The sequence below is a fragment of the Scyliorhinus canicula genome, chromosome 6 (genome assembly GCF_902713615.1).
Source record: "Scyliorhinus canicula chromosome 6, sScyCan1.1, whole genome shotgun sequence".
In the NCBI taxonomy this organism is placed as follows: Eukaryota; Metazoa; Chordata; class Chondrichthyes; order Carcharhiniformes; family Scyliorhinidae; genus Scyliorhinus; species Scyliorhinus canicula.
Window position 1 is genome coordinate 61,012,025 of NC_052151.1, and position 14,813 is coordinate 61,026,837.

Below are 14,813 nucleotides of genomic sequence, written 5' to 3' on the forward strand. Positions count from 1 at the left end.
ACGATGGGCCAAATGGTCTCCTTCTGTGCAATAATAATTTTGTGATAATGTAAGATGATGTGGCAGGTAGCCAATTTGCTTTCAACGAGATCCACAAGCAGCACTAAAATAATGAAATGAAATGAAAATCGCTTATTGTCACAAGTAGGCTTCAAATGAAGTTACTGTGAAAAGCGGCTAGTGGCCCCCACAAACGGAGACCAAGCAGAACGGCACTTGTGGGGCTCTCCCAGCGGATTGGAAGCCCCCAACTGCATACCCTTTGGGCAGGGTAGTGCCCTGGCAATGCTGGTGTTGTTGGGGGGTGGGGTGGGGGGTGGGGGGGGGGAGGGGGTGGGGGGGGGGGGGGGGGGAGATCCAGGGACCCTCCCTATTTATTGTGTTTGGTCTGGGGGGGCGGTCGAGGATTGTTTCATGGGCCTCGGAGATCGGGGTGCCATTTAAAAAATAAACACACGGCTAAATCTGCTGCTGCGGGATTTTGTTCCCCTTTGGGAAAATCACGCCCTAAATTTGAGTTAAGGGGGACTTTGAGATGTGGTGGGGGTTGTTGATGATGATGTTTGAGGAGCTGTTTGTCTTGGGGGGTGCTAAAAAGAGGAAAAATTGTACTGTGAGTTTGTGAAATGTATTTGTATATGTTGCATTTTTGTTCACAAATGTTTTGCATAAAGTACATTCAAAACAAATAATTTAAAATTCCCTTTTCTTCCACTATAATCTAAACCAGGCAAAAATACCAAGGTTAATAAATGGCAATCATAGGAACATTTAGTATTCACCGGGAAAGTGTGACCTGTCAATATTGGTTAAAAGTCTGAATTCACTTTGTGCTAGACTTGATGGAAGCAGCTGCTATAAACAAGAGTTCATTTTTCTAGGGCAGCTTCCCTAAATTTTGCAATGAATCTTTTGAGCGGGCAGTAGTTCGATTTCAAGACATTTTGTTCTTGCAATTCCCAGTACACAACCAGTTATTGTTTTTGAGAGGCAATGGGTGGTTATGTGGGAAATTGAAATATCATGAGGTGAGTTCTTTTTGGTTGGAGCTAATGTGCAGAGTGAAAGGAACTGAATTTAACTTTTGGTTTTGCAACCTTGATGTTCGCAAGACTGTAAACTAATTGTAGACATTCAATTCTTTGAAATGAAAGGGAGTAAGGGACTTTGTGCCAATACATCTGTAATTTATGAATGTTGCCCCAGTTGTAAGTAAAGTGAGTGGGTTTTTTTTTTGTATTTACATATTTTCAGAGTCACTGTGAAGTATTTTGGAAAAGCCACTCATGCTGCTGGTTATCCCTGGGAAGGAATAAATGCGTTAGATGCTGCAGTTTTGGCTTACACCAACCTGTCAGCATTGAGACAGCAGCTAAAGCCAGACTGGAAACTTCATGGTCAGTTGAATATTTTCAGAATGTGTTGGTAATTTCAGATGTTGAATCACATTGCTCCATGCACTTGCTGGTATCTATTTTTTGTTAAATATTTTCTTTTTCATTTTTGTGAAAACCTAGGACAGAATTTTACATTCCAAAGGCTGGGATGAGAGGTGTGAACATGAGCATAATGTCATGGCCCTTGTTCCTCGTGGAATTTGAGTGGTGGAATGGTCAAGTGACTTGCCTATCCTTGGGCCACTTGAGTCTTTTTCAGTGATCTGCTCGATTCGCTGGCAGGCAAGGCGTTGCTTTACAGGTTCCTAGTTCTATTCGAGCCCCCTGGCTTATCCACACTGGCATCCCACCCCTCGCTAAGGCCTGCTAGCCAGGCCTGCTGAAAACCCATCCTATTTACCTTCCCATCCTGCCTCAGCAAAGGTCTCTGCTGGAAACTTGCTGCGGTTCCAGTAGTAGCTACCACCACTCCCTCTGGCACTGTTGGGACCAGTCAAATGAATGAGTTCCTGCTTAAGCAATGGGCACCCAAGTGAGCGATCCTCCACTATGGGGTCACCAGAGGACCTGCCCTCTGGCAGTGCACAGCTGGCATAACTGCCCTGCCAGGTCCCCGGCCATCGAGGGGCAAGTATGACCTCCAGGCTGGGCACCTTTTCAATAGGGCACTCAGATACAACAGAGGCATATGCACCATCAGGCATGCCCCATCCCAGAATATGGCACAAAACACCCGGCTAAATAATTGATGAGGGCAAAGCTGGAAGATATAACATGGTTTCCCGTCAGCCTCCTCAGCGGGAAACACTCCACATTCCCAGCCCCGCCATGGGACGTAGTCCCAGGTGGAAGAATTCCCCCCCAAAGGATCATTTAATGTATCAAATTAAAAATAACATTACTTAGAAAACATATTACGATACACGAGCGTGAACCTTCCAGTCCTTAACTTTCTGCTGGTCCCATATCGTCAACCAATGACCGAGCTCCCATCCCCAGTCTGCCCTTTTCCCTTGGTGTTCGTAGTAGCTGCTGTTTTAATGCCGGGATTCACGCTGCCCCCCCAGGGATTCTCTGGACCCCCACCCCCCGGCCGGGCCGGAGAATCTCTGGGGGGGCGGCGTGAATCCCGCCCGGGCCGATCCGATGCCGGCTGCCGTATTCTCCGGTGGCGGTTTTCTGGCGGGGGCGGGGGCGGGGATCATGCCACAGCAGACGGGGGCAGTTGGCAGCGCCCCCCCCCCCCCCCCCCCCCCCCCCCCCCCGGCAATTCTCCGGGCCCCGATGGGCCGCGTGGCCTTTGGCTTCTGGCCGGTCCCACCGGCATGGACTGGACATGGTCCCACATGGCGGTGCAGTCCTCGGGCGGGGGAGGGGGGGGATCTGGCCTGGGCCTCACTATGGCCTGGCCCGCGATCGGGGCCCAGCGATCAGCAGGCGGGCCTGTGCCGTGGGGGCACTTCTTCCTTCCGTGCCAGCCCCTGTAGGGCTCCGCCATGGCCGGCGAAGAGCTGACACCCCCCTGCGAATGCGCCAGAATACACCGGCCGTTCTGCACATGCACTAACTCGCGCATTCCGCAGTCCCTTTGGTGCGGCGACAACCCCTCCAGCGCCGGCCTAAACCCCCGGATGTGCAGAGAATTCCGCAAATTCCGGTCGTCCTGACGCCGGACTGGTTTGTGCCGTGTTTTACGCTGGCGTCGGGCAACCTCGCTGATCTGGGAGAATCCCGCCCAATAAGTCTGTGCTCCTCGTTCTTTGGTGTTCAGATGTGAAAGCTGGCACTTAGGGCTTCAATAGGGCGTGTCCTGGGCCTCTGATGTCCATGGTAACCAGGTTGCATAGGCTTACTGTCAGGTAGAACTAGTGAGAGACCACGTGTTCCTCTCCACTACATTTTACCTTGAATTAAGAGGCAGTTTGAAACATAACCAACATCTAAAACCTCAGACTCATAACCGTTGAATCCACCCAAATGGATTTTCTTACTAATTATAGATTAAGGCATGGAGTTCAAAAAACAGTGAACACATGTAAGAAGATATAATGAGTAAACATTATGGCATGGTGTCAGTGGTTAGCCCATGTTCAATTCCGGCCTTATTTGCTGTGTGAAGTTTGCACATTCTCACTGTGTCTGTGTGGGTTTCCTCCGGGTCCTCCGGCTTCCTCCCACAGTCGAAAGATGTGTAGGTTAGGTAGATTGGCCATGATAAATTCCTCCCACAGTTGAAAGATGTGCAGGTTAGGTAGATTGGCTATGATAAATTGCCTCTTAGTGTCCAGAAGGTTCGGTGGGGTTACGGGGAAAGGAGAGAGGGGGGGGGGGGGGGGGGGGGGGGGTGTAGCGTGAGCCGAGGTAGGGTGCTCCTTCGGAGGGTCGGTGTGGATTTGATAGGCCAAATGGCGGTCTTCTGCATGTAAGGGTTCTATGATTCTGATGTGGATTTTCCATAATTATTTGATTGTTTGATCACTATGCTGTCTTGTTGCTAGGTATTATCAAACATGGAGGAGTGAAGCCTAACATTATTCCATCGTACTCTGAGCTGCTATTTTATCTCCGTACTACAAAATACAAAGACCTGTGTACCCTGTGTGAAAAAGCAACACAGTGCTTCAAAGCTGCGAGCTTGGCAACGGGATGCCAGGTAGTTATTGCATGATGATAATTGTATAAACGCGTCGAACCACTTGTTGCAGACTTTGACCTGGATTTTGCAGGCACTGGAAGTAAATTTGTTTTCCGTTGACTCCTAATAACTGTCCACAAAGAGCTAGTTTTCTGATGTTAATTTAGTTCTGGCATCAGTTATATTGGCTTTCTGGTATCCAAAGATATCAGCAAGCATAAGCAGCCAGTCAATATTTTTCCGCACAGACAGCAAACCGGAAAGTAACAAGCGGTTTTATCATTCTTTTTTTATACTATTACAGAACATAAGAACTAGGAGCAGGAGTAGGCCATCAGGCCCCTTGAACCTGCTTCGCCGTTCAATGAGATCATGGCTGATCTTTTGTGGACTCAGCCCCACTTTTCGGCCTGAACACCATTACCCTTAATCCCTTTATTCTTCAAAAAACTATGTATCTTTCTCTTGAAAACATGTAATGAAGGAGCCTCAACTGCCTCACTGGACAAGGAATTCCATAGATTCACAACCCTTTGGGTGAAGAAGTTCCTCCTAAGCTCAGTCCTAAATCTACTTCCCCTTATTTTGAGGCTATGCCCCCTAGTTCTGCTTTCACCCGCCAGTGGAAACAACCGGCCCGCATCTATCCTATCTATTCCCTTCATAATTTTATATGTTTCTATACGATATAAGTAAAGACTAATGCATAAACCTGGGATTAAAGGAGAAGCTGAAAGATCATAAACTCTTATAATTTTTTTTTTAAGCCTATGAATTTGTCATACAAAAGGGAAATCTGGCGTTCGCAAGTTTAAAATTCACTTTTGTGGGGGCCAGTGTGTGAAAATAAAAAGATTACTTTTGTTAAATTTCATTAAAAAAATAAAAATCTGTATATTTGAAGTCAGCTAATTATTCGCTTGTGCTTTACTTAGGGTTGCCAAAGATGATTGCTATTTCTTTGTTGGTACAATGGGGGAGGCAGAGGGAGTGATCCATGATAGATTGGAGAACACAATGGGAAACCCGTGATGAGGGAAGAGGGGGTGGGTGGGGAGCCACAAAAAACTACACTTTCTGCACAATGCCCACACCAAATGCAACTGGCACGACAACTTGCCTTACCACCCACTATTGAGAAAGGAGAGAAGAAAAGGAGCAGCAGGAGAATAGAGACTCGAAAGGAGTTGAGGGTAAAGAAGCTGAGGAGGAGGAAATGAGACTGAGACAGACAAATAGCTGAGAAGAAGCAAGGCATTAGCAACATGATCACTTTGGAGCTTTGATCATGCTCCACACTATTTGCATGGGTTTTGCTTGAGGTAAGTCAATCTATAGAACTACAGGGAAAAGGCAGGAGTGGCACAAGCTGAATTCCTCTTGAACTGGGCCAGCATGGACATGATGGGCCAATTGATAGCCTTGTGTGTTATAATTATTCTGTGTTCTAAGTAGTTAGTGCTGGTGATTTGTTAATCTAATGTTTTTTTGATTGCTGTTGAAGTCAGTTTCAATAGTTGATATTTCTATGGTGTTTTCACGGACAGTATAGTTTAAGAGTGATCAGTAATGTCTGGGACAAGCATGGAGCCAGGAGGGGGGAATGGATGGAATAGCAAGAACAGTGGGATCCATGGAATGTGAAGAAGTCCAAAGACATACTTGTTAGGTGGATTGGCCATGCTAAATTGCTCTTAGTGTCCAAAGGAATTGGGTGGGGTTGCTGGATTACGGGGCGGAGGTATGGGCTTAAGTGGGGTGCCCTTTCCAAAGGCCGGTGCAGACTCGATATGCTGAATGTCTCCTTCTGCACTGTAAATTCTGTGTCTATGTCTGTGAGGGCATGAGAGCATTTGTTGGATGAGCAGATGTGGCGCTTGTTTCAAATACGCCTGACAGGCTTTTTATAGAAAGTGTTATGACACCCTGGCTAGTGCGCGGAGGACCCCTCGACACAGACACCGGAGTCCTAACACAAGTGAATTAACCAATAATTTGTATAAAATTTCCGAAATCTTTGGCCCTTGGCTGCCCAATAATTTACAGTCACCAGGTTTAAAAATTGAAACATAATTAATGTTTATTTATAACAGAAATAAAGATGAAATATACAGTGACTATAATAGATTAATGGCAAGCTAACCTGCTACTGCCCTGCCCCCCTTTTAACTCTACCCACCCACACACAAGTCAGACATACACAGAGGGGTGGAAACAGGTGAAAATAATACGGGTTAACGGAAAAAGGTAAAAATTGCTTCAGTTGAGGATTTCTTCAGTGCATCTTGAGTGAGGTTTAAAGTCTAATGTATCCTGAACTGGCTTTCAAACACCTTTTCTGGAGTGACAGAGGCTTTGTTTCTTCAGATTTTGCTCTGAGCCTGTGGGGTCTTCTCCAAGCCCTGTTTTCAGGAATCCAGGGCGTGATTCTCTCAGCCCAGGCCGGGCCGGAGAATTGGCAGACCGGGCGCGAATCGCACGACGATGGCCCGGCGCTGGTCCACCGATTCTCCGGAGAGCGGAGAATTGGCGCCGGTGCGGCGCTGGTTGGAGCCGCTCTACACGCCCCCCCCCCCTTCCCTCACCATGTGTGGTCTTACCCGGCGGGACCTAGGCGTGCATCCATCCGGGGGCGGCCTTGTAGGGGGGGGGGGGGGGGGGGGGTCCGACCTCGGGGCCTACCGATTGGTGGACCGGCCTCTCGGGCTGGGGGCCTCTTTTGCTCCGTGCCGGCCGCAGTAGCCCGACGCCATGCTGCGGAGAAGGGAGCCACTGCGCATACACGCAATCGCGCCGGTCGCACTGTGCATGCGCAGATCCGCAGCGCCCATTTGATGCTGGTATCGGCAGCTGGAGCGGCGTGGGTCACTCCAGTGCTGTGCTGGTCCCCTGTAGGGGTCAGAATCGCTGTTCCTGGGGGCATGTTGACGCCATCGTGAAATGCAACGCCGTTTACGACGGCGTCAACACTTAGCCTCAGGATGAGAGAATCCCACCCCCAATATTCACAGGCTGATTGGACAGAAAGAGTTAGCTGGATTTTCATTTTTTTGGAGCGAGTTCAGCTGGATCTTTCACCTCCACTGCCGGAATTCAAACTCGCAAGTAAAAATGGAACGTCATGGCTCTGAAGAATGTTCCAGAGAAGTCAGAACTCGGTATCGGCAAAGCCAGCGCATTGGTTGCCAGCCAAGTCCATCACTCTGAGTCATCACTGGAATGTCGGTCAAATCGCTCTGGAATCTGCTGATTTGGAATTAACAGGCAACTTCATGCAGACTACTATGCTTTAGAGTCACCGGTCAATCTTCAGTTTAAACCAACACTGGCTTCTGCTCTAATTAAAGGCAAAGTCCGCATTAAAAGCATAGGCCCATTAATCGTCAATGGACAAAAATAATAATAGGAAAAATAAAAATAACAAAGGGGAAAATAGGGAACAAACATGGTTTAAAGAGGAGGATCCTTACAAAAGAAACCAAGCAAACCTTGGAAGTTGGGAGAGCAGGCTTGGAAACCAGAGGCAGCCAGGTTGGGTTAGAAATCCCAGATAAGACCGCCTTCTGAAATTAAATAATATATTTATTTTTAAAAATACCTTTATTTCTACAAGATTAATTTCATGCCACAAATTATGAATAATTCCCAGATTCACAAGTTTCTGTTTCAATTTTGTAAGGACAGAAACAGTTCAATCTTGCACAAACAACATGTAACCTCTACCTTTTTTCTTTTCAGAATGCAACAGAGAGGAACTATAGTTCGGTGTAGCTAGATTTATAGGAGCCAAACACAACTATTTAAGTCTAGTTTGAAATCTGTTCCTATTTCCAGTGAAATCAATTAATGTTTCAATTTGCCTAAATACTTTGAATCCCAAGAGACTGGTTATTTACTAACTGTTCTGGACAAATCATTTACGAATGCTAATACTATTATAATCTTACAGGTAGAACTGGAATTTGGTGAGAAAGTATACTATAATGTGATTCCTAATGAGACTCTTCAACGTTTGTATGAGGTAAATGGCAGAAGCCTTGGCATGGAATTCAAAACTAATAAAATTCCGAATTCACTAACAGGTAAATTAGTTATAGTATCTTTTTACAATTTTCATTTCTGACCAGTTGGTAGTGTCTGGTGCAGCTTGTATTTATTTTCGCTTTTTGCTGCTTTAATTTTCATGCAAATTTTTTCTGGTTTACTCAATGTTTGTTCTGGTCATCCTTCCTTTCTCTCTTTTCCAACTCCTGCCCAGCCCCAACATGTCCTGCATTATTTCTGGCCAATGGAATCGGCAGAAAGCAGCCAAGTTACTGATCAATTTTTAACAGTTTCTATTAAGTAAGTAGTTTCTAGTAGTGAGCATTAAGGGTGGCATGGTAGCACAGTGGTTAGCACTGTTGCTTCTCAGCACAAGCGTCACAGGTTTAATTCCCGACCTCGGTCACTGTCTGTGTGGAGTCCACACTTCCTCCCTGTGTCTGCGTGGGTGTCCTCCGAGTCTTCCGGTTTCCTCCCACAGTCCAAAGATGTGCAGGTTATGTGGATTGGCCATGATAAATTGCCCTTAGTGTCCAAAAAGGTAAGGTGGGATTACTGGGTTACAGGGATAGGGTGGAATTGTGGGCTTAAGTAGGGTGCACTTTCCAAGGGCCAGTGCAGACTCAGTGGGCCCGAATGGCCTCCTTCTGCACTGTAAATTCTATGATCTTTTTGAAACCATTTTATTTTTTACAAATTGTGCACAATTTACTCTGAAACTCTCAGCATCTTGAGGCTCACCTCTGCTGTAGGCATGCTATCTATATAATAATTACTCAAATTATTTCCTACCAATCGGCTAAAGAAGTTTAAAAATCCGTTTTTCAAATTTGCTGTCAGAAATAAAATATTTTTTTCCTTGAATGTTGCCTCATCTCCTTTTGTAGTTTCCCTTTGTTTCTCCGGAAGTCATACGACAAGATCTGAAAATCATAGTTTAAAAGCTTTTGAGTTGCAGACACTGCTGTGAAACTTTGGAAGTGCCTTTATCAGTTTTATTCTAGAACAGCTTCTCAAATCTCTGACAATTTAATAGTAGTGATATGTTGCCAATAAAACTGAATGTTAATATTTGAAAAGTTTTCCTGTTTACTCTTGGCTTTTTAAATACATTTTGTTCAACAAAATGTTGTGGGACGGTGGTTAGCACTGCTGCCTCACAGCTTCAAGTACTTCTGTCCAATTCCTGCCTCGGCTGACTCTGTGGAGTTTGTACGTTCTCCCCGTGTCTGTGTGGGTTTCCTCTGGGTGCTCCTGTTTCCTCCCACAGATTAAAGATGTGCAGCTTAGGTGGGTTGGCCATGATAAAATTGCCCCTTGGTGCCCAGGGATGTGTAGCTTAGGTAGGATTGCGGTGTTAGGACGGTGGCTTAGCCTAGGTAGGGTGTTCTTTCAGAGGGTCGGTGCAGACTCGATGGGCCGAATGGCCTGCTTAGAGACAGTGGACTGGTCCATATTTAAGAACTCAGTGACTAACTTAAATAAGTATGCCACCACCGTCACAAACTTCATCAGAAAATGTGTGGACGACTGCGTGCCAAAGAAAGCAGTACGTGCGTTCCCCAACTGGAAACCATGGCTCAACCGCGAGATTGACTCCCTACTGAAGGACAGATCTGAGGTGTTCAAGGCAGACGACCCTGTCCTATACAAGAAATCCAGGTATGACCTCCGCAAAGCCATCCGAGATGCCAAGAGAGAATATCAAACTAAGCTAGAGTCACAGACAGACTCTCGGCGGTTGTGGCAAGAACTAAACAACATAACGGGCTACAAAGCGAAGCCGAGCAGTGTCTCTGGCAGCAGTGCACCCCTCCCTGATGAACTTAATGCATTCTATGCTCGGTTCAAGCAGGTAACCAACAATCCGCTGTCGGGTGCTCCAGCAGCCCATAATTCACCCATGCCCACCATCACAGCTTTCAAAGTCAGATTGGCCTTCCTGAAAGTAATTCCCTTTTCTTTCCATGTACTGAATGATCTGTTGAGCTGCTTGCAGAAAATTACTTTTCACTGTACCTCGGTACACGTGACAATAAACAAATCCAATCCATCTGCACTGGAGGGATTCTATGGGTCTAAAATTTTATATTCTCTAATAATGTACAGTTTTTCAAAGAGTAATAAATCGGCATGATATTGTGAATTGTAATGTTTACCAGATTAGATTGCAATGTGCGGATTTGCTCTGCAGATCAGCTACCTGGGCAGTAATACTTCCTATCCCAACTTCCAAATTTCCAGATGGTATTGAATAGGACAAACATCTATTTACTTGTTGTTGAACAAGTTAACAATGGGTGACCCCTTCCATTGTATAGCAGTGATGGTATTTTGTGGAAGGCTAGGATGCAGCGTTCTATTTATAGCTGAATCTTTCCTCTCACCTCCATATTAAAGTTGCGTAACTCACAATAAGCATTGGATTCTTTAATTTTATGGTATCTAAATAATTAGATAATTTTTCGATAACTAAACACTATATTGCTTCTGTGTAATTTTAAATCCATTATTGTATTTGAATATGACTTTCTAGAATGCCCTAGTGTGGCAGGTTGGTTAGAAAATATGTTAATAGATTTCTTTACCTTTTGGCTTTTAGGCTCCACAGATTTTGGTAATGTTTCTTTCATTGTTCCTGGAATTCACCCCTACTTTTACATTGGAACATCAGCTTTGAATCACTCGGAGGAATACACTGAAGCAGTTGGTAAGTAATTTGAAATACTGTACTGTTTTGTAGATTTGTTTGCAAAGGATCCTGGATACAAAGGTATAGTGTATAAGATCAGTAATGCCAATCATTCCAGTGTCCACTAACTGCTAGGTTCTCCTCATACATTGTGTCAAAACACTCAATATGCATGCAATTTTGCATCCTGCTTCCAGTTTGGCCAAAGTTTCTCTGTGATTAGATAATAGCAGGATAAGCAAGAATAGCCTGGAATGATTCCTTCAGAGTAGTTGAGATCAGAGTTTACAATATAGGAAATCATAAATCATCTTGAGGTGTGAGTATCGTATTCAAAACTGGCAATTATTACCCTCTAGTTGCCCTGGGAAGTTAGTGATTCATCTGTAGCCACCTAAGATGGACACTGGGCTAACAAGATGGAGAACTGCTAAGACTGCAGGGAAAAAGCAGTTTAGCCAAGACAAGCAGTCTGCAAAGACTGATTAGCATTTTGCACGCAGCAAAACTAGTTTCTGGCCAGGTGGAAGATCTCAACCAAAGGTGTTAATAGCAAAACGCTTTGCATATTAATGAGGCAATCCAGATCTGGGCACACACAATGGCAACATTTGGGTTTGAATAGATACTTTAAGTGGATGTCCAGACAGAGCGGCACCAAAGGTATCCACCACAAAAGACCATAGAGACCGCCCCCTCCATCGAGGAGAGACCCTCACATTGGGGGATTCGAAAGATATCGATTGGGAGCTGATCCAATCAATACCTGAAAGTAAAAGCCCGCCCCAAAAAAGGCACGGACATTGGGGGCCCTATAAAAGATAGACCCCCACACATGGTCCGGTCTGTTTTTGTGCTCCGGCTTTGACTTCGACCCAGAACTTCGACTTGTATCCTGACTCCAGCCGTTGAGCACCAGCCGCCGAACCGTAAGTGACAATACGACGCTCGCTACGTGAACCAGCCCCACTAGACCCCCAGCGACCAGCACACTCTCTGAAGGTTACAGACCAAGATCGAAACGAAGGCCTCGCTCCCTGACCTTGCCTGTTCCTGTTTAGTTCAGTATTCTGATCGCTTAGTTTAGTTGTAGCTTAGTCCCTTAGCATGTGCATGCGTATTTATTATATTTGTAATAATAAATACTAATCGTTTGGAACTTACTAATCGGTGTATAGTTGTATTACTTTGAACCTGACCTTGGAATATTTGTGAGGTGTTTATACGACACCTGGCGACTCCCGAGCTGAAAATACACATATAGAGCCTAGCAGTGTTAAGCACACGGCCTTTAAACGGAGGCGTGTTAATACACTCCAATAAACGCGAATTACACTCAAGTAAAACGTGCAACACATCCAAGTGGCTTTGTTATGGACAGGAGAGCAATGCATAACTGGATGTCTTAATTCTCACAGTCCGCTTGTAAGCAGAGGTGTTTGTTTGAAAAATAGGTGTGGCGCTTGTTACAAAAACCCTTTGTGCAATCAATGTTTAAAATGATTCGCAGCAAACTCTTAGAATTAAATTAGAAATTTAGTCTTTCACACATTCAAACCTGGAGAGGTGGGTGATGATGACACACAGTAGGGGGATATGAAAGAGGGGTTTTACAGCTCTGAATAACTTAAAGGTAAAATGAAATACAGAAATGGATATCCATTTGCGTGATTGGGGATTCACTTCTGGAGAAACTCCAGTTCAGGTGGGATCCTGGCTGAAGGCAGAAGGTCAGAAATTACTTTAAAGATGGTGATGCAATGAGAAGAGGTTCATATTCAAAGACTGGGGGCAGAATTCTCCCATTCTAGGACTAATTGCTGTGGTGGAGCAGAAACATGGAGTGTTTCCCATTGTGGTAGCCAATGGGAAAACACTCCAACTCTCTGGCCTTGACCTCATTTGTTATACACCAAGGTGTTTTGTGCTGAATTCCATGGCAGAGCAGAGCTGATGGCGCATAATCCGCTATCCTGTCCGGACGCCATATTGAAAGCGGTGCGAGGTTGGCACTGCCAGGGTACCACAGGTAATTGCCAAGGAACGGGGCCTGAGTGGGTCCATGCCTATGAAATGGGGGTGAAGGGAGGTTATGAAGGGTCGGAAGGTGCCTGAAAGTGGGATAGTCTTAAAGGGGGGCCCTCAGCGACCCACAGTGGGGTATGCTCCTGAGAGGGTGGGGACGGTGAGGATGAATGAATGTGGGGCCGGGTAGGGAAGGGGGTCATGTGGACATCCAGTGATTGGGGGGGGTGGAGCACTTTGCCGCTCCGAAGTCGAGATTTGGGTGTGTTGCCCATTTCTGCGGGGGAAATCACAATTTTCCTGGGTGGGGGCATATGAGGGGCCCTCGACCTAACTTTGAGATATGGGTACCCTTTAAAATTGGGGCCCTGATCTCGGAGGAGCCGGTCTTGCGAGCATCTTTAGTTCCCCACTGCAGAAAAAAATTCAAAGTGTGAGATTTTCCAGTGAGAAACTGCCCAAGCTCCAAAAGACACTTGGGTCAAGATTCTCTGGCCACGATGTACCTTAACATGGTCCGCATCCTGCCTGTGGCGATCTTGTGGCGGGCTGAATAATCCGCCTTTTTTGCGAGAATTTTTCCCGTTAACTCTGTAGTGATATTTTTATAGGTGCGCCAGTGAAGGGTTAATTATTACATCTCAACGGTGGCATATGCCTCAGTGGTTTGCATTGGGACTGCGGCACTTAGGACCGGGTTTCGACTCCCGGCCCTGGGTCACTGTCTGTCTGGAGTTTGCACATTCTCCCCATGCCTGCGTGGGTTTCACCCCTACAACCTGGGGCAGCAGGGTAGCATGGTGGTTAGCATAAATGCTTCACAGCTCCAGGGTCCCAGGTTCGATTCCCGGCTGGGTCACTGTCTGTGTGGAGTCTGCACGTCCTCCCCCTGTGTGCGTGGGTTTCCTCCGGGTGCTCCGGTTTCCTCCCACAGTCCAAAGATGTGCGGGTTAGGTGGATTGGCCATGCTAAATTGCCCGTAGTGTCCTAATAAAAAGTAAGGTTAAGGGGGGGGTTGTTGGGTTGCGGGTATAGGGTGGATGCGTGGTTTTGAGTGGGGTGATCATGGCTCGGCACAGCATTGAGGGCCGAAGGGACTGTTCTGTGCTGTACTGTTCTATGTTCTATGTAACCTAACGATGTGCAGGTTAGGTGGATTGGCCACCCTAAAAACAATTAAAAAAACAATTGGTTTAAAAATTATTACATCTCGGTGTAATTCAAACACTAGAGGGCACCACCAGTTCCCAGTATAAATATCAGACCTCGGGGAATGTTGGGTAGTTAGTAGCAGTTTAGCAAAGGAGAAGTATTGATCACAGCACGAGGAGTAGTTTAGATTACAGAGAGTTAGCATTAGGACATCATTAGTTGATACTAGAATATAGATTACTGTTTAACTTTATTAGTAGTTATAGCTTTGTAGTGTGTTCAAACTTTAATTAATCGTTATTCAATTAGTTTTGCTTCAATCTAAAGATTGGTGGTTTCTTTTTTTTTCTTTTTTTTAAATAATTTTTATTGAGAAATTTTGATTTTATACAACATTGACGCACCTTAGTAAAATACCGAAAATAACAATAATATTAACAATCATATACATTCACCCCATCCCCATGAACAACCCAGCATTTTAACAACAACGCAAATTAACACACTATAAAGTTACAGAATAAACACTACAATAATGCACCCCCCCCCCCCCCCCCCCCCGGGTTGCTGCTGCTATTGACCCAGTTACCTATCTCTGAGCCAGGAAGTCCAGAAAAGGCTGCCATCGTTTATAGAACCCTTGTATTGATCCTCTCAGGGCAAATTTGACCTTTTCCAATTTTATAAATCCCGCCATGTCACTGATCCAGGTCTCCACGCTTGGGGGCCTTGCATCCTTCCATTGTAACAGAATCCTTCGACGGGCTACTAGGGACGCAAAGGCCAGGACACCGGCCTCTTTCGCCTCCTGCACTCCCGGCTCTACCGCAACTCCAAAAATCGCGAGTCCCCACCCTGGTTTGACCCT

At 45.7% G+C, this 14,813-nt stretch overlaps 1 protein-coding gene across 4 annotated transcripts in view; it reads left to right on the forward strand.

The window, feature by feature from the left end:
* Positions 1 to 14,813, forward strand: part of LOC119967178 (peptidase M20 domain-containing protein 2-like) — a 41,499-nt gene that overhangs the window by 15,264 nt on the left and 11,422 nt on the right. For all 4 annotated transcript variants that reach the window (XM_038799342.1, XM_038799341.1, XM_038799343.1 and 1 more), the window contains exons 3-6: positions 1,255 to 1,397; positions 3,896 to 4,050; positions 7,982 to 8,114; positions 10,679 to 10,786. In XM_038799342.1, the coding sequence (XP_038655270.1) occupies positions 1,255 to 1,397; positions 3,896 to 4,050; positions 7,982 to 8,114; positions 10,679 to 10,786 (539 nt within the window). The remainder of the gene's footprint in view (positions 1 to 1,254; positions 1,398 to 3,895; positions 4,051 to 7,981; positions 8,115 to 10,678; positions 10,787 to 14,813) is intronic.